This window comes from Styela clava, chromosome 15 (assembly GCF_964204865.1).
Source record: "Styela clava chromosome 15, kaStyClav1.hap1.2, whole genome shotgun sequence".
In the NCBI taxonomy this organism is placed as follows: Eukaryota; Metazoa; Chordata; class Ascidiacea; order Stolidobranchia; family Styelidae; genus Styela; species Styela clava.
In genome coordinates, this window is record NC_135264.1 from 16,461,028 (window position 1) to 16,480,796 (window position 19,769).

Genomic DNA, 19,769 nt, shown 5'->3' on the forward strand with positions numbered 1-19,769 from the left:
ATTTTTGTTAGAATTCATGTTTTACAATTTATGTATGGCTTGCATGTAGAACGCACTGAATTTTCTATATATTATATATTTATATACAGGGTGTTAAAAATTAACGCAAAATTAAGGTGAAATTTTTCGCCGTGGCAACGTTAAAAAAGTAACTGTTAAAAAGCGTCAGAAATGTTGAAATGAAATTTCAATTGTAATTCAATACTGTTAAAAGGCGTTAGTCGTTAAATATTTAAAGTAGCATTTTATCTTAACTTCTGTTAATTTTGGTTTACTTTTTTAACACCCTGTATAGATATAGCTGTAAGAGCTCTATAGTATCAAATACTTCATACCTAACAGTATTTAACATTCCTCTACCTAAAAACAACAAATTTATTACAATAAGTATTACAGCAACTACAAGTTGAACTCTAAAAAAAATTTCTAGAATTTTGGGGGTCTCTTATTAATACACCATGTTTTAAACATTTACGGCCTATAAGGTCGTGTAGTTCTTTGATCAGGTCTTTTTCATTTTTTGTATATTTTGGGTCATTTCCGATTTCCTCCATCACTTTACTCATATCAGCTTTCGATTGTTCTTCGTCTATGATGGACCGAAGGAAAACGATGATCGCTAAGTGTATTTTCTGTCCGCTGGATATCATACTTTCGACGACTTTATCAATTTCGGCTGTGTTTTCTTTTTTCTCTTTCGTTGAAAAGCAACGGCTAATCCCTTTTCTGTGGGACGCCAGTTCCAAAACCGCTTGTTCAATGCCCTTTTTCTGCAAGGTTTCGATGACATTGTCAACTATTTCTTTCACGTAAGGTTTTGCGGAGAAAATAATATGGCAATAAATCTCGCTGTCCACTAAATTAGAATCACAATTGAAAAAAATTAGTGAGTATCTTTTTATACATAGTTTTTACCTAAGATATGATAAAATGGCAGGTTTGATTAACTATAGTTTAAGGTTGCCAGATACGCCAGATGTTTCCCTGACATGTCCGGGATTTTAGTGGTCAAATTTGCGTCAGGGAGAAATGTTAAAAAGTGAGGGGTTTTCGCATACAGTGAATCCTTGCTGCAAATCCTTGAGTTTTCAGTTATTGCACGTCTACGAAATCCTATTTTCAGAGTCACATTCTAGCATTTTATGCTTCGGATTTGCTTTACCGCAATAATATTAATTTTAGCTAATCGATATTGAAATACGATTTCAATAGATTGTTTTCAAGAGATGTGAAATGGTAAAAGATCGAAACTTGCAATCCAGCGTACGATACAATTGCTATTTTAGATAGCAACAAGGTGATATGTTTTGACGAAATTTTTTTTGTAGGGATATAATACTTCGACGGCGAAATTCGGTATTTTTCGTCCATTACTTTAGTATACATGAGTGTGAACTAGGGTAAATATAAATGCTGACGGCAGCAAAATTTGAGGGTTCATTGGCCGATCTTTTTCGTTTATTATGATTGTGAATATATGAGATATGTCACATGCAAGCTTTTTGTGCAACACTGATTGTGTCGCATTCAGATATTTGTGATGTCACATATGAACTGAATTACCAGCATTTTTTAATCAGTATTTTGGTTGCACTACCTGTAACTTACTTTATTAGGTGCTCCCGAAGTATGCGAACCAAGATGGCGGACATCGGAACGTAACATGGGTAACAGGTTAGGGTTAGGCGATAATTTCTTTCCAATTTTCCTTATTTTGGTCCTATTATCAGTTCGAAGACTAGTCAAGAGCCTCCCGTAGTATTTATACCTAAAATTATGGCCTACCCTAACCTAGTACACATATTACATTCCGATGTCCGCCATCTTGGTTCGCATACTTCGGGAGCCCCCTTTATTCCATGCTAGTGTTCAGTCACTAGTGCTAAAGATTACGCAACAATTTTGCTTCTTTCGTTTTGTTCTTTATTTATTTATTCTATTCTCACACGAGAGCGGCAACAGTTTGTGTTGGATACATCGTGAATTTATACCACAATAAAAGTGTTTTGGTTGGAATATATAGTTGGCATACTATACTTTAGATACTATACTATACGGAGTTCCAGAAGTATGGGCACCAAGATGGCGCACAACCTGAACACAGTATGTATTCCAGGTTAGGGTTCAGGTTGTGCGCCATCTTGGTGCACATACTTCAGGAGCGCCCACCATACACAAACGACCTACTAGTTGGCATACGATCTTATAGGTTGTGTGATCTTGGTGAATTTAGTTTGAGTTGGGATCGGGAGCTGAATTCTGTGAAAAGGATTCATGAGATTACCGCACCAATTGAGGTGCCACAAAGATCATTTTGCTTTGCCAGTATCACGTTAGCTTTTACATACATTTGTAGTTTATAATGCACTAAGCCAATAGTCCATAATATAATATTTTTTGAGGAGACCTTACCTTGACAAGAATTGAACATGGGAGTCCAAAATGAGCCCGGTTGACATGCACACGCCATTTTACCATCTTTAATAAAACACTCAGCGTGACCAAAGCAAAAAACTCTGCATGGTATAAGTCCTGTAATTAAGATAAAAATTATTTTAATTTTAGAATATGTTTCAGATGCCTTTTTTTTTTGGGGGGGGGGGGGGTATTGAATTTAAATTCAATATAAATATATCCATATGTGCACTTCGTGTCAAGAATTAAATAAAAAAAGAAGAATACTTTTGCACACGGGTGGTTCCTGCGGCTCCCATCGTGCTATGGGTCTCGAATACGGGTCCGATGGCTCTATTATCCAGCAAAGTCTCGATTTCGGGCCTTCCATCCCGTAACCATAGTCACAGGCATAAGTTACATTCACCCCGGGTGGGAAGCTTCCTATACAGTCTCCATTGTGGGATCCGTTGACTATCGGCTCAGGGTCCGGACACAAAAAATCTAAAAAAAAATGGAAAAATGTTAAATACAGTTTTCTGCGGAACAAAATGCGGATTTTAAATCCTTTTTTTTCGATAAAATCGAGCAGGTGTCTTACAAGTCGATGTATGAATGATAACCCAATTTAAATAATATACCATCCCCCAAAACCTCTTTTAAAGTACGATTACATCCCTATGAATTAGCTGCATACCAGGTACAGGTTACACTCACCAATATAAGCTGACTCCGTTACATAGTTTCCAATTACTATAAGATTGACAATGCAAAATAAAATCATCGTAGAAACTCCAGATAACAGATTAAAACCTTTAAATTATTACTTAGTTTTTAATCTGTGTTTGAAACAAAATACTTCATTAATAAAAAAAAGGGGCTCCCGAAGTATGCGAACCAAGATGGCGGACATCGGAATGTAATATGTGTACTAGGTTAGGGTTAGGCCATAATTTTAAGTATAAATACTACGGGAGGCTCTTGGCTAGTCTTCGAACTGATAATAGGACTGAAAAAAAATTATCGCCTAACCCTAACCTGTTACCCACGCAGCAATATTCAACCACTGAAAATCTCAAAACAATTGGTCTAGTAATTAAACAGAAAAGCGATTCTTTTTATACCGCGGCAACAAGAACAAAAATACAAATGACAAAACGATCCAGATTCTATTTCGTGTCCAATAAGTTTTTAACATTTACGGCCTAAAAGTTCATTCAGTTTCTTCAGTAAATCTTTTTCATTTTTTGTGTATTTCTTGTCACTTTCAATCTCTTTTATCACTTTACTCAAATCAGTTTTTGATTGTGTCTCGTCTATAATAGATCGAAGGAAAACGATGATCCCTAGTTCTATTTTCTGACCGCTATATGTCATACTTTTCACAAATTTATCAATTTTAGCTGCGTTATCTTTCGTTGAATCGCATTGGCTGATCGCTTTTTTGCGATTTGTGATTTCTGAAATCGCTTTTTCGACTCCTTTCTTTTGTAAAGTTTCAACAGCACTGTTTAAGATCTCCTCCATGATTGCTTCATAGAAAATCATTTCGCAATAAAATTTCGTGTCCGCTAAAATATTAATATAATAATAGTGATTAGTGAACTACGTAGTACGTAGTGTAGTAACGGTGTTGTATTTATGATTCAAAGGTTCTCGGTTCGAAACCCAGTCTCACCACTTTACTCAAAATGAATTGAATCGGATAGACAATAATGAATCGAAAATTCTCAGTACTCCCAAAAAAGTAGCTCTAATTATACGAGTTAATACTATATAAGTAAAGGTTTTAAGTGGTACTGCACAAAAATACAAACTTAAATTTTGTCAACTAAAACAGTAAAATACCTGGGTGGGTTGAAATACCTTTCCAATCATGAAACGCTGCACTAGGCCAGGGCTACTCAACTATTTTTACCGAAGATCTGCATACAAAACTTCAAAAATATTTGGGTCCTGTTTATTGAGAAATTATATTTCGGCATCCTTAAACACGCACTTCCTCAGCCGACTAATAATCATTAGCAAATAAAGATTGTTTATTACGAGGTTATAGTTCTTTTCATATATATTCAAATATATAAAATGGATTTTATAAAAGGAAACTCCAAAAGTGAGGCTAATGATGCAAAATAAAAAATTAGGTGCGGTCCGAACGAATACTCGAAAGGTCCGGATTCGGACCGCGGCCCGTCAGTTGAGTAGCCCTGCACTGGACTGTAAATCCCAGTACGTATTGTAATACTAACTTACCTATGCACTCATTAAATACGGGAAGTCTGTTTGCGTCCGGGTCACACTCACACGTTTGCTCACCATTCCTTACTACGCATCTTGCGTTAGGTCCACAATAAACCTTCGGACATAGAGTTAACTCTGTGAATAAAATGAAATTGCAAATTGCTGGAGAATTATAGTCTAATCTAAAATATTCCAAACATTGTCTATAACAAAATAATATTGACCCCGACACAAACCTCCGTCTTCGGTCATATGACAACAACAAAAAGTTTAAATCCTCTTTGGCGTGGGGTGGATCGTTTTGCTAATTTCTAGTTGTGATTTGTTCCATAGCATAGGATTACATAGGGAAGTAATTTAGTTATCAACCATATAAGAAAGCCCATAGATATCACCCCCCCCCCCTCCCCTTGTACACGAAAAAAAATAATTCCAAAGCACGATTCCACATATCATAATTGTATACCAGGCATAGGGTATACTTACCAACATTTGCCGACTCCGTTACATAGTTTCCGATTACTAGAAGAATGACAGTGTAAAATAATAACATCTTGTAACTTCCAGTATAAACCTTAAAATTTTGGGTTATTTATTACCTGTGTTCAAAAAATACTTCACTCATACAGGAAACTTATCTCCTATACTTCTACTATATCTACCTATCTCCTATACTTCTACCTATACTACTAGTTCGAAACCTTAAATTTTGTTTAGTTTTTTTTACCTGTGTTTGAAAACACTGCATTTTTAACGGAAGCAGGGGTGTAGCCATCTTCTAAAAGAGCCATTTTCTGAAGGAGGCTTCGGAAATTTTTAATCGCTAAGTTGGACCGTAATAGCTAACTGGCCGAAAACGCAGGAAAACGTGGGTCTTCAGTAATCTGTATAACAAGGTTGCAAAGCACAAAAAAATGCTTTGTATGGTACAGAAATACCTTTTTTTACAATTCAAAAAGGTCCCCTATAGCTACGCTACGATCCTGAAATAAACTCAGTCTGAACGAAAGAAACTTTTCTGATCGTCTGAAATTCAAAATGAAAACTCAGACCCCACCTCGATTACCAGCGAGAAGCGCTCAACAACCAACGCCTCTGAGAGAAGCCGTAACCGGCCAATGGTTGCGTACAAATATTCTCACGAGATTCGAACATGTGAACCCATGCACGGTAATTAAAGGTGCTTAGCACGATGCCCCCAACCACCGAGTCTAAAATGGGTACGTGAACCACCCTACACCCGTTAAAATCGAACAATCCGTTTGCACATAATTATCCCTCGCGAGATTCAAACCTTCAAGCCTGAGTTCGAAATTGAAAATTCCTGGGGTTCCCAAAGTTGATATTGGTTGGGCGCCAAAATTCGAACCGTAAAGGATATCCACCGACCGGGAGAGGGGCCGATACCGTACGGTACGTATAATTAAAATACCGGTATACTTGAACTGTTACGAATATACAAATGCTCGAACTATGATAATGACATAGCAATTGACTGTATCCAGAACGCGAAAAGTAAAAACATGTTAAAGTATTTCACTTAAGTTCGGCGGGTCATATTAAATCGTTACGCGTGCTGTAACTGGTCCGCGAGCCGCGGTTTAGAAACCCCTGCAATCAACGATTCCACATCAAATCGCTTTGGAAATTTCAATCATACAGCTTCGTATATATATCCACACAACAGAGGTAATTCGTTTGACTCATATTACTAATGTTACGTTTCGAAAACATTACATATCGAAATAGCCCTTGGCTACCGCACTTGGTTTTCCAGGAAAAGTTATTTGCTTTAAAAAAACGAGTAATAATTCTTGAATTCGTTTATTTAACGTATATCTTACTAATTTTAAAAATAGATAGATTAGTATAGACCAGGGGTTCCCGAACCGCAGCCCGCGGGCCAAATCCGGCCCGCGTAACAATTTGAAATGGCCCGCCGATCTCAGGTGAAATAGTGTTCAACAGACTTTGTTTGCGTTTTGGTGTGTTACGTCATTATCGCTGTTCAAGCATGTATTTACTGTAATAATTTAATTAATTAAACGCACCGGTATCAGGATTACATAGAGCAGTAATTTAGTTATCAACCATATAAGAAAACTTAGAAATATCAAAACACAAAAGAAAACTAGACTCCGTGAACAGACATTTTTTGGCAACAGTGGTGAAACCACTGAACCCCAGTTAAACCGTCGCACACCTTCGGACGCTACACTCATCGTCTTCAAATTTACATGGCTCGCCGACCTAGGTAGGCCCCTGGTCCAAAACATTGCTCACCCCTGGTGTTGAGGGTCGGAACCGCCCCCCCCCTTTTTTTTAAATGTAAAAAAAGCATTTTTTTTTGTATTATAGATAGCAATTTTCCGTAGCTGGGAACGCTTTTTAGACCTCTCAAGACCAGGGGAGGGCAGGGTTTTTAAACCAGGGGCCAACAAAATGGCGGGCCATGTATTTATGACGTTACAGTTACATTTTATGAACAATGTTTACAGTGTTACAAAAGCAAAAGTGGAAACAATAAATCTCGCGCCAAAACTAAATGTAACCACAGTTCATTCAATTTGCTTGAGCTATTTTCTACGAAAACATCAAAATTTGGTTTTAGTTTGGTTGTGGCAGCATCAAGCGGGCCAGATTAAATTATCTAGCGGACCGGATTTGGCCCAAGACTTCTTACCACGACTCTTGAAACTCACGTTCATCGGCCTCGGGCCGGATCCAGTAGCTGACCAAACTTGGCAATTAAAAATTTGGGAACCTGCTCTTCTTAGCTACGATGCTGAACATTCACAAATTCATTCGCAAATTCACAGCACTGTTGTTGTAAACTGCTTGTCTGAGGAAGTCTGACTTTGTTCGGACGAAACGTTACAGGAATACATTTGTGTTAGTGTGCAGCTGGACACTTTAATTGGATACAAAAATACAAATGTCGTAATATTAACGTTACATTACTGAATTTTTTCGCATTGAAAACTGGGAAACACCTTCGTGATGCTAGTTACAAAGTGACGTCTCCAGGTGCGGGGAAATTTTATTCATTTATTTCGTTTCCTATATGACTATAACATAAGTTATTTTCACTCCGTAATCAGCATAAACATGAAATGAAGTAATTGTTACAAAATCATCAAAGTACAAAACCGCGTTATGTGATGTATTTTCGAAAGCAGAAAGTAAAGTATGAACAGTAAACGCAAGAGTTGAATTTGGAAAAAAAATGTAAATTTTAGCTAAATTTGCAAGTATAAGCATATTAGTAAAGCGCCAGTGGTGAAATTTTCAAATTTAAATTAAACCTAGGGCAGTGGTTCTCAACCTTTTTTCTTTCACTTTATTTGCACATAAAATTCTGTAACACTTATTGAAATAAGTTACATTTTATGAACAATTTTAACAGTGCTACAGAAGCAAAAGTGGAAAATCAGCATAAAAATCAGTTAAAATGAAATATTTGTTAAAAATCATCTGAGTACTAAACCGCGTTGTATGATGTATTTTCGGACCTCCGGAAGTATGTGCACCAAGATGGCGAATAGCCTGAACGTAGTATGTGTACCAGGTTAGGGTTCAGGTTGTGCGCCATCTTGGTGTACATACTTCGAGAGCGCCGTATTTTCGATAACAGAAAGCGAGAGTTTAATTCAGAAAAAAAATGTAAATTTTAGCCAAATTTGCAAGTGTGAGTATACAGTATTAGTAATGCGTCAGTGGTGAAATGAAAAAGTTCAAATTTAAGAAAAAAGGCCCAGGGCAGTGGTTCTCAATGGCCCATTTTTGTTGCACCAAAATGTTGTGGCCTATTAACTTTGTTGTGAAAGGGGCAAACTGTAAGGAAAACAAAAAACTCATTTCGATCAAAGTTTAACTAATTTATCAATAACTCTGGCCATTTTTAATAGATTCGTGGCGCACTATTTTCTGTGGCATAGAAGTGGAGAACTGCTTGAGAACCGATGGCTTACTGGTCAAAAGGGGCCAAAAATTTCCGTCTACCTAAACTGGCGGGCCAGGTAAGTGGCACGTAATGAGTTAAATTTCATTAACAATATGTTCCCGCGGTCATTGTAACTTAACAATGCATGGTAATTCCCCCCCCCCCCATTTTTTCCCTTCGAAAAAATACTGGTACAGACCTTACATTCTTGTTGAATCAATAACGATTGTGACGTCATAATCCTGCTGCAATTAATATCGTTTCCGACGTCATTGTCCTGCTGCAATCAATGCCGTTTCTGACGTCATAGTCCTGCTTCAATCAATGTCAATTCTGACGACATAGTTATTAGGTTGAGATGTTGTGTACTGACTTTTTATGTATTTGATGTTTCCACTAGTTGGCGTAAAGTGTTTCCTATTGCATCGTTCTTGTATGTAGAACCTCGTGGGGTATTAGTGAATTTGTAGGCTGTTCTGAATTTGATTGCTAAGCGGTGTTATTATTTGCTTTCATTAAACTGACGGGTACTCCCGAAGTATGTGAACCAACGTCGATTGTCGATTCCTAAGTATGTGAACCAAGATGGCGGACACCGGAAAGTAGTATGTGTATCAGGTTAGAGTTAGGCCATAATTTTATTCCAATTTTCCTTATTTCAGTTCTATTACGAGTTCGGGGACTAGCCGAATAACTCCCGTAGTATCTGTACCTGAAATTATGGCCTAACCCTAACCTGGTACACATACTACGTTCCGGTGTCCGCCATCTTGGTTCACATACTTCGGGAGTACCGAATTAACTAGCCAAGGCTACCAGCATTTAGTAGTCTCCTCGCTGCAAATTGCGAGTTCGTTCGGGGCCATTTTATTTTCAATTTTAATTTGCAGTTTTAATTCTTAGAAACTATAATGTTTTTCGACGTTTATTTTTAACGGTACCATCCGTATAGCTGATACGAGTGAAACTAGAAAAATTGAAAAAAAAAAAATTGGTTTATCGGTGGTTTCCGCAAGTCGCGTTTATCAATCAATCAATCAATCAATTTTATTTCGGTCGTTCTGGTATAAAACAAAACAATAACAAACACAAAACACAGAGGACCTGGAGGACGGGCATAACTTGAAGAAAAGTTAAAAACGTGAAAATACGCGCCCGTCCACCAAAAACAGTCAAATGACACAATAAAATAAAAATACACGATACAGAATCGGGCAATAACTTCAAATAAATAAATTTATGAATAACAGATAAAAATTGCAGCTTTGTTTGCGGATTGAAGTTTTATCGAATATAAGATCTCAGTTTGTAAACTGACGAGGTTTAAGACTTGTTGTTTGCTACATACGATGGCATACATGAATCTTGCAATGTTGCAATGGCTTAGTGCAGTAATGGCCAACCTTTCTCAATGAATTCGTCAAAATTTGAGCGGTCAGTGTCCAGCAATATATGCAGGGTGTCCATGAAGTACAATTTCAATTTTGTTATGAAGTCATTTGTCAATATATCTCAACCGGGTTTGTTGTTTTTTAATCAGTAATTGTTCAAGTATTTTCACTTCATTTGATACGTCTGTGAGGCCCAAACAATATATGGTATCGATGAATTCCTTATGCAATTTTGAAAATGTTTAAGATTTTTCACTTATCGTGTGAACAATCATCGAATATATATACCAGTGGCTCTCAAACTTTGACCCTTCCTCACACAGAGTGGTATAAACTGTGCTGGCCACTGCCGAACCAGAACAATTCCAGCACTTCCAATAAATAGTAGATTGTTGTCCGTGTGCCCTTCTATTTAGTTACCTTTAGTTAGTGTTGAATTTAATGGTGTCTGATATTGTTGAATCGAAAATAAAAGAAACAATAATATACTTTAACAAAACATAGTTTAAATGTTGTGAAGTTCAAAATGTGAATTTAATTTTGTATGCAATTCTAAGAAATTATACAACTTTCATAAGAGCAGGTGACTGCGCAACATGCTTTGCCGGGACGCACGTTTCCGTTTCTTGATCTAACAACTGCGCTATATTGATCGACAACTCAACGATAGGCGTATTTTCGACGAGTCAGCGGTAACCACGGACAACCATGAATAAGTAAAAAATATGCTGCATACGGTTTTCACACTGGTACGGACTAATTGCGAAAATCTAAATTTATAAAGATTCTAAAAGATATTTTTGGAGTCGAGTAACGAATAATAATTAAAGATGTTGATTTGCCCTAGGGCGTGACTTTCAACTTATCTGTCGATAAGATATATAGTAGGTTAGGTAGCTGAACGTTTCAATTGCATATTGGACGAAGTGGACAAAATATGGCGAATCTTTTCATGGCGGCAGGTATACTTGCTCTGCTCCCAACTTCTGATGCGCAAAAAAGCATCTACCATCCAAAGCCAATGGGTAAGTCGAATTTATGAATTTTGACTTATGTTAAATAGCTTGCTGATAAGTAATTACTGGTCGAAGCTAATATGTAACTTAATTTAATTGAAAAATCGTTCGAAATTTTTTTTGTTGGTTGGCTATATAACCAAATTCAGACATCTAGCTGGCCCACAGAATTTAGTTTACTGTATGCACAACGAAATAAAAAATTCCAACAATGAAAGGCTACCGCTTAGCCTTACGCTTAGCTTACAGTAATAATGACAGCAACGAAAGTTTTAAGGCAGCCACAAGAGCAAAAAACATTATGTATTTTATCCATATGAACGACTTTTTAAGCCAATTTAAACTTTCCAAATAGAATTTTGTGTTCGATGGGAAAAATCTGAGTGCTGACAAGGGCCACACTGAAAGACTTGGCGGGCCGGGTTGTGTCCCGCGAGCGCTTGTTGCTTACCCCTGCATTACAGCTTTGGTTTCATAGGTTCTCAGAGTGCTCCATACAAAGCCCCAGAGCTCTTTGAGAAAAGCATAGATGCTCCGCGAGCTATTCGTTCATCTATTAACATACTGAATATTTTGAAATACAAAGCAGCAAATACATGAGAGTCATTAAATGGAATAATTTCAATTTGCTCAAGGACGTAATTCAGTATATGACAATGTGTTTTTTAATTTTATAAATCATTTGTGGGGCTCCATGAATAATAATCATCGGTAATTGGTTAGGTGATAGGTATCTAAACGCCAACATAACAGGGTTTATCGCTTCGCCTAAACCTAGTTTAATTTGTTGTATTTCAAAGATTTTTGTGGGATGATTTTTTTGAACAACTACTGTGTTTACCCAAAAATAAGACCTATAGTCAATAGCAAGAAATTTCTCCTACACCTTTCAAATGGTTAATCTAAAACGTTGGAAAAAGGGAAAGATTCAATGAGTTGAGGTAACGTGAATATAACCTAAAATGAATATCGGTTTCGATATTTTGTGTTTTTGAAAATTTCGTAATTTGATTGGTTATATTTTTGATAAATAAAAATTAAAGATGTCCTCCCATTATAAGCCCTAGAGTTATTTTTCGACAGAAAATTGAAACAAGGAAATTGTTTTCGGGGAAACGCGGTAGGAGCAGGGTTTTTGTATAAGCAAACTGAACGTAAAAAACTTCTATTATTGGGAGAACCGTAATTTTTCAAAATTTCTATTTCCTACCCAATCTATTACACTTTTGGCGAGGAGTACCGCGGGGATGAGAGTTTAAAATCAAGATTTTTGACCTATAATTCCACTCTGTCCAGGCCTATATTTGTATGTATTTTGCAAATTTTTTAACGGTTTCAGGGCTCCCAAGACAAGACGTTTGCACCGACGAAATAGACGAATTGGCGGAATTCATAGATGGAAAGGTTAACCCGATTGCAAATTTGTTCAAAAATGTTAATAATCCCGACAAGGCGTGGACGGAAATCGACGATCTGATAAAATTTCTGAAAAATTGCAAAGACGAGAATCTGAGAGCAGCGCTTAACCGACTTCTCGGCCAGACAAATGACCCAGTAAAGAAAATGATACTTCATTATCTTTTCACAGCGTGCGAAGGAAACATTGGTGGTATATTGTGGCATATCATGAAGATATATAGTCAGATCCCAGAAATATACAAGTCGGAAGCTTTGAAAAATTTTTCTAAAGAGCTCATGCGAAGACTGCGTTATCATCATTGAAGACTCATAAAATACACAATGCTTTCCCAGTAGTTTTTTAATGAATGCTCATAGCTATTTTGCCACTACCCATAACAACTTCGTTGCATCAAAGATTATTATCGCAGTGGTTCCAAACTGCTGCCCGCGGGCCACTTACGGTCCGTTTAACGATTTACTATGGCCCGCCGAACTTCAGTGAAATAGTTCAAATTGAAACACTCTGTGTTTTCACCTTCTTACGTCATTATCAAAGTTTAAGCAAGTGCATAATCGTAACAATTGAATTTCATATGGCATAATTAATATGGCACGACGAACTTGAGTGAAATGGTTTTAGTTAACCACTCTATGTTTTCACCTTCTTACGTCATTATCAAAGTTTAAGCACGTGTATAATCGTGACAATTCAATTCCATGCGTATCAGCCCTTTCGGCACCTCTCTCCAGTCCCCATGTTATATCATTCAGCTTCTAATTTTTACATCCGGTCAATTAACTTTGAGGAACCACTGCTTCGATGGAATTTTTGGGTAGTAGTGCTTGCAACTCGCGCTCTGGCTACTTAAAAACTAAGCTAAATTTTCTCTCCTGAACGGTAAAAATCTGGCCTATACGTTTGTTGAAACTTTCAGAAATCAGGGTGATCAAAAAATGAATGAACAGGACTGATGAAATTCTTAATTACTTTCAAAAATGAAGAAAAACCTATTCATCACTCGAACTTCTGTTTGTGTATGATTGTAACCAAAAGTTTCCGAAATCTAGGATGCTTTGCGCGAATGTTATCTCTATACAATATATCTTAAATGGGTTCTGTTATTTTTTTAGTGCGGTGCACTAAATATACTATTTTATAAATATACTATTTTACCGTCGCTACGGAAAATTTAGTACCGTGTTTCCCCAAAATTAAGACAGTGTCATATTCCAATTTTCTTCCACAAAATAACGCTTATTTTGGGGAGATGTCTTTTATTTTCATTTATCAAAAACAACTGAGTACTGAGTAGAGAATTACGAGATTTTCAAATATATATATAATAGGAAAACCGATATCCATTTACTCATAAATAACACGTTTTTATTTAAATTGACTGCTTAACAAAGATTATTAATCATTCATTTGAAACGAGTAGAAAAGACTTTTTGCTATCGACAAGGTGAAAAAAACGTTCGCCCTATTGACTAGGCTTTATTCAAAGGGGAAGGCCTATTTAACATAATTTTTAAAGTTCAGGCTAGGTCTTATTTTCGGGGAAACATGGTGTTTCACTTTCAAATGAGTCTAATGTGTTTTGTTGCATAAATTTTTTTTTTTGCTCAACTTGTTTGCTGTTTGGCCTTTGTGTATGTATGTCTTATTTGTTTGCAGTAAAAACTGGGTCTGTTGCAAACTCTTAAGACAAATAAACTGCTGCTTATGGTGAAAATTTTTTCTGTGGTCTGTACGGGTTCATATTGTTCAGTTTAGATATGGTTTCCTATTTATTGCCAATAGGGCGCTTGGGTTTTTATTCGGGTGCTTCCAAAGTGTGTGCACCAATATGGTGCACAGCCTGAACCCTAACCTGGTACACATAATATGTTCAGGTTGTGCGCCATCTTGGTGCACATTCTTCGGGAGCTCCGTTATTTGTCCCTAATAACAAGAATCCCTGAATGTACAGAGAAAAAAGGCGTGACGAAAGACTAGTACAGCACATGCGGCTCGTGAAGTACACTCTGCAAGTACTTCTAGTTGGCCTGGCTCAACAATTTTTGCATATGTCATTCCTAACCCCCATCTGAAAATTTACATCGCTGCGAGGTCGCAGCGACGTAATCACGTAGTACCGCCCTCCCAAGTAAACGTACAGCTATTACTCTCGTTTTCTCGTCGTAACGATACCGATAGGGAAAAGAGATCGCCGCCGTTAGTGAGTTCATTATAGTCGACACAGAACAGATGTCACTTCGGACGATCGTAGCTATACTTTAGCAAGCTCTATGACGTGATTGTGACGTCGTAGAGATGTACTTCTTAGGTGACTTACTAAAGTGGGGGTTAGGAGTATTACGGTATATATATGCAAAAATCGTCATGCTACGCCCAGTAGAAGAACTTGAGGGCGCGTACTTCAAGTGCCTTTAAACTTTTCTTGGTCCTTCTCAAAGACTCTTAACTTATTCACGTAAAAATATCTAATTATGCTTTTAAAACGGTCAGTTATCTTATGCGCCTATGATGACGGTTACTTTAGAGTAGACTGTCGGATACTTTCACCTTGACACAGTCTGACTTGGTTTCCGTAACTCGCCAGAGGGCGCTAGTGTTCCACACTGAAAAGACCATGAAATCAAGCACTCTAGCTCCAGCATGTGATGCAAAAACAGTAAAATTAAAACGAACATCAGTTTCTAGAAACTGTACATACGACAAAGTGCGAGTTGGGCTTATCAGTAGCCAATGGTCCATTCAATATTGAAAAATAGAGAGAAAAGCAATTTTTATGCGTATCGAGGGGGTAAAGAGTTTCACAATTAGTAAAGGGAGGTGCTTTAACCTGCGGCTTTGCTTTAAGGGAGCTAGCAAGTAAAAAATAATTATTTCGAGCGACTATTTTAACAATACGTATATGCAACTTTGGCAAAATCCGAGCTATTTTCTCGCATTTTTAGAGTCGATTTTTTTTCAAAAATTACCACGCTTAGAAAGGTCGGGCACATTCCTTTGCGGATAAATTATATTCGCGTAAGCTTGGTTTGTTTTCAATTGTGGACCTTATCCTCGGGCCGTGCTTAAAAGGTATAAAATATATTCATCTTTATGTCTAAGATTGGAACAGAAAAAATCTTTGTACCAGACAATAGAAGTAATCACATTCCGTTAGCCTGGAAGTAAATTTTATGCTAAATCCTAATCGAGGAAGTGCTGTCTTTCAAAACGAATCGAATATTCGAACTTGTAATATTCGATAGAGTAGAAGTAGATACATAATTTTAGCAATAATTCAAAATATTTTTTCTTAATCCGAAATTCCTCAAATTGTTGGGAACTATTGGTTTAATACATTCCTTCGAAACTCGTGGCTTCAATTTATTTCTACGTTTTTTCATGTTTTTCAGCGCTTCCGAAACGGAACAATTTTTCTGTAACAAATAGACGAATTGGCCGATGTCATAAAATCGACGATAGAAGTGATTAAGGTATTAGAAGACAAAGAAGACCATCCAGAAACATGGAAACTAATGCGCGAACGCGGAAACAGTTTGAAGGTTGGTTATGACCTATTTTATCATAGTCTGAGATAAGTTGGGAGAATGAAAGCTGGCAAAATAACACGATTGTAAAGACTTCTGTTAGATCACGTTGTCAAAATCGCAATTTTTTTTCGGCGTAAATGAGGTATCCAAAGACTAGCTAGAAAATTAGTGTAAATGTTGACTCAAAGTTATCCTAACATAAACATAATTGCATAAAACAGAACAACAAAATGATTGATGTCAATCTGACTTACCTCATCCAGGGTAAACAGACTTAATGTCCTCATTAATGTATGTGTCCTCGACCTTTGACCCCAAAAAAATTTACAACCATGCTTGCATATCTGTCTGAGCCAGGAGTTCTAAACCTGGGGTTCGCGAACCCTGGAAGATTCGAGGGTACTTGGGCGGCAATCAAACTTTTCTCACCCGAAGTAAGAGGAATAAAGAAAACAGTTTAGAAAATTTATGGGGTCTGGGGTTTCCCCCTCCTCTGATCCCAGAAAAAATTTACAACCATGCTTGAATATCTGCCTGAACGAACGAAGTGTCTGAACGGTTGTAGAAACTATTACGTCATCGTTGACCCATCTTTGCTGATGGGTCATTGTTACAGAAATAAAAATATCATCCATTTCCTCCTAACATAACTTTTCCCCACTTTTCCCTAACATAAGTAATAACAACGAGTGTCACGGCCCACTAGCATGGCTAGGTACCCGACGTTCGGCTATGAGCAACAAACAAAATGGCGGCCGTTTGTGTTGAATAGCGATCGTTAAAATTAGCTCAAATGGAGAAAGATTAGGGTTATATTAGGTAGGGTTATAATATCAGAGTTTCATTTTTTAGCTCTCGAGGCCGAAGTGTATTTCATAATTTAATAGTGGATTGGAGTCAAAATTTTCATTACCCGGATCTGGAGTATATTTAAGACTTTATTAGTTTAACTTTTGAAAAGTAAGTACAAATAGCCGGAGTAAATTTCATAATTTTAAAGATGGGCTTGGAGTCAAAATTGTTAATACTCGGATCTGGAGTATATTTAAGACTTTATTAGTTTAACTTTTAAAAAGTAAGTACAAATAGCCGGAGTAAATTTCATAATTTTAAAGATGGGCTTGGAGTCAAAATTGTTAATACTCGGATCCGGCGTATATTTTGGAGTATGTATGTTGTAAGGTGGAGTTGGATCACTTTTTATGGTACGTGTTGTTAGTGATTTCAATACAAATATATTTCGTTCTAAAAATTTGTAATTCCGCTATAGGGTTTGACTAAAGTGCTCACATTCGGCGCTGATGCGCGAGATTCGTGACTATATATTTAAACATTGGTCTCTTTTTTTTGCTGAATATGGATGTGGGTGGAGTTGGCTATCCAGTTGTTTTAATCAGATATAATACTCCATGACGATATCGAAACTTGCGCTTGATTAAAGCAAAATTCAAATATGTTCAGCATCTTCTAGAGCAGGGGTTCTCAAACTTTTGGTGTTGCGGAGCCCTTGAAAGGTTGAATGTTATTCGCGGAGCCCCAAAATAAATTTTAAAATTGTTACTTTCAGATTATTATTCCCGAGCAAGTTAAAAGTACTTTATTTATTCTAAATGCTGAACCTTTTTTAATAGGGTTAACACAAGTCATAAATAAATCTAAATTTTATACTAAAGCTGTAAATTTGACACTTGACGAACATATTAATAAATTAGGGATCAAATCTTTTCTTTTTTGACATTTTTGGAAGACTTAATTAAAAGGCCGTTAGTAACGTGCGCTATTTCATTTTGTTACAATAGCCGATTTTTTCCGTCAGCATGGCGTGTTTTAAACATCTTTACGCTGCTGTTTATTCTCCCTAAATCAAAAATTTCCCTCGGCATATACATGTATTGTTACACAATGACGACGTTAATTGCTTTTTTGTTCTCGTGGGGAATTATGAGTTCAATGTGAAAAACATGTTACCATATTATAGTCATCGGCGACGAAATGCTAAAAATAATAATCAATAAAAAGGTAAATCCACAACTCAAATTTCTTGATTGAAAAGCGGCATTATAAAATATTTAAACTGAAACTTAAAATGGAAGATCACACTTTGGTTTCAGCAGACTCACCTCAGATTGAAAACGCTTCTATAGACATTGTAAATCACAAAATTTGGTGTTATGTTAGGTTTTCATCGTAGTAGCTGCGAAATCGAAACACAGTCAATTGTGCGCGCGATTTACCTTTTTTTTCATTCTGAAACTACCGACGCAGCCGCACGCAATCAATGGTGCGCGCGATCCGCGATGTACCTTTTTTCATTCTGAAACTACCGACGGAGCTGAATGCAATAAAATAATTTTCAATTGTTCGTATTTTCCCCAGACATTGTGATTTTTTAAACAGCGATATCTTGCTTAAAAATAATCTCAAGTGCGAAAGAACAAATCAAGTTTGACAAATCCCAAGATCGCAAAAATACGACACCAATTTATTTATAGTTGGCAGTTTATCACATATTTTATGTTATTTTAGAATAGTATTCTTTCATTTTAGTAATCCTAATAGTAATCTCGAATCAAACGTGAGTAACGATGAGCACAACTACATTATACCGACGAGACACGTCAAACGCTCCATCGGTCTTGGATTGAATATTTTACGCAACAGAAATCTCGTTATCCGTTTTTTTAATCACGAAAAATGTTGCGCGGAAATTTCCGATTCCAATTTTGAACCACCTCCCTCTTAAGAATCCTGGCTGCGCTACTGCTCATAAATAATGTCATTTTTTAATTCCGGCCCTTTACCATATTTCGAGGCTATATTGTTGTCAGATGTTATCAAAGCTGTTATTGCTTCTTTGAACAGTTACAAAATTTTGAGTCAGTATTTTGAAGAGTAATCGAATAGCTCGCGGAGCCCCTGGGTTTCTCTCGCGGAGCCCTGGGGCTCCGTACGGAGCACTTTGAGAACCTATGTTCTAGAGCAGTGTTTTTCAACCGGGGTGCCGCGGCACACCGGTGTGCCGTTAAATATTGTCAGGGGTGCCGTGGGAAATTATCCAAGTTGTGTGTCTATGCGGTGTGGCGCCCGGCAGAGTAATCATGTAGTACTGTTCTATATCAGATCGTGGCAGCATTAGGTGGCGATTTTTTTTGTCTTTGTTTTTATTTGATTACTATTCAGAATGTCCTATTCAACATCTTTCTTCAATTTTAAAAATCTTATATTAACAATAAAACACTTATATTGTGAATATTAGGTCTTTTCCCCATATTTCCAGCTGGTGGTGTGCCGCGGGATTTTCTCACTGAAAAAAGTGTGCCTTGGCTCGAAAAAGGTTGAAAAACACTGTTCTAGAGCAGGGATGGGCAAGGGATATACCAGCGTTTCTCCGCAAGAGATTCTCAGGTGTGTCTCGGAGTTTTGTTGGCATTTTAGAAAATAAGCCATTCGTATTACACATAGGCATGCATGCAACGGGCAAGCTTGTGAGACTTGAGCATGCAGTATTAAACTGGTAATATGAATGCATTTGCCTTATCGTTGTAGTAAGGGTGATTATCACGTTATGCTAGTATTGATATGTCAAAACAAGACGTCTACCTTCCACCATGTTGACTTGTGCGCTTAGTTGGGTTAACAGGAAAGCAAGTTTGGACGAGTCTATCTGCTTACAAATTCTATTCAATCATCGATGCTAAAGTCATCAAAATAATCTAGTCGTTTGCATTTTCGTGGCTTTGTAAAAACGGATTATCTTCTTAGGAGCAAAAATAGAGAGAAACGGAACCTCGTTTCTATTGTTTCTTACAACAGGCACATACGTCGCCTTAACATTTG

The 19,769-nt window shown here is 37.0% G+C and overlaps 3 protein-coding genes across 3 annotated transcripts; 1 reads left to right on the forward strand and 2 right to left on the reverse strand.

Moving 5' to 3' along the window:
- Positions 1-413: 413 nt before the first annotated feature.
- LOC120334467 (uncharacterized) lies at positions 414-3,203 on the reverse strand. Its single transcript, XM_039401978.2, has 4 exons — positions 3,112-3,203; positions 2,683-2,898; positions 2,413-2,532; positions 414-856 (listed from the first exon to the last, which is right to left on the reverse strand). Exons 1-4 carry the CDS (start codon positions 3,176-3,178, stop codon positions 414-416), a joined length of 846 nt encoding a protein of 281 aa, XP_039257912.2. The 5' UTR covers positions 3,179-3,203.
- A 342-nt stretch (positions 3,204-3,545) lies between these two features.
- Positions 3,546-5,207, reverse strand: LOC120334674 (uncharacterized). The gene is made up of 3 exons (XM_039402175.2): positions 5,122-5,207; positions 4,648-4,770; positions 3,546-3,965 (listed from the first exon to the last, which is right to left on the reverse strand). The coding sequence occupies exons 1-3, from the start codon at positions 5,186-5,188 to the stop codon at positions 3,586-3,588; spliced, it is 570 nt and encodes a 189-aa protein (XP_039258109.2). The 5' UTR covers positions 5,189-5,207; the 3' UTR covers positions 3,546-3,585.
- A 5,715-nt stretch (positions 5,208-10,922) lies between these two features.
- Positions 10,923-13,066, forward strand: LOC144411868 (uncharacterized). Its single transcript, XM_078109521.1, has 2 exons — positions 10,923-10,994; positions 12,325-13,066. Exons 1-2 carry the CDS (start codon positions 10,991-10,993, stop codon positions 12,705-12,707), a joined length of 387 nt encoding a protein of 128 aa, XP_077965647.1. The 5' UTR covers positions 10,923-10,990; the 3' UTR covers positions 12,708-13,066.
- Positions 13,067-19,769: the final 6,703 nt, after the last annotated feature.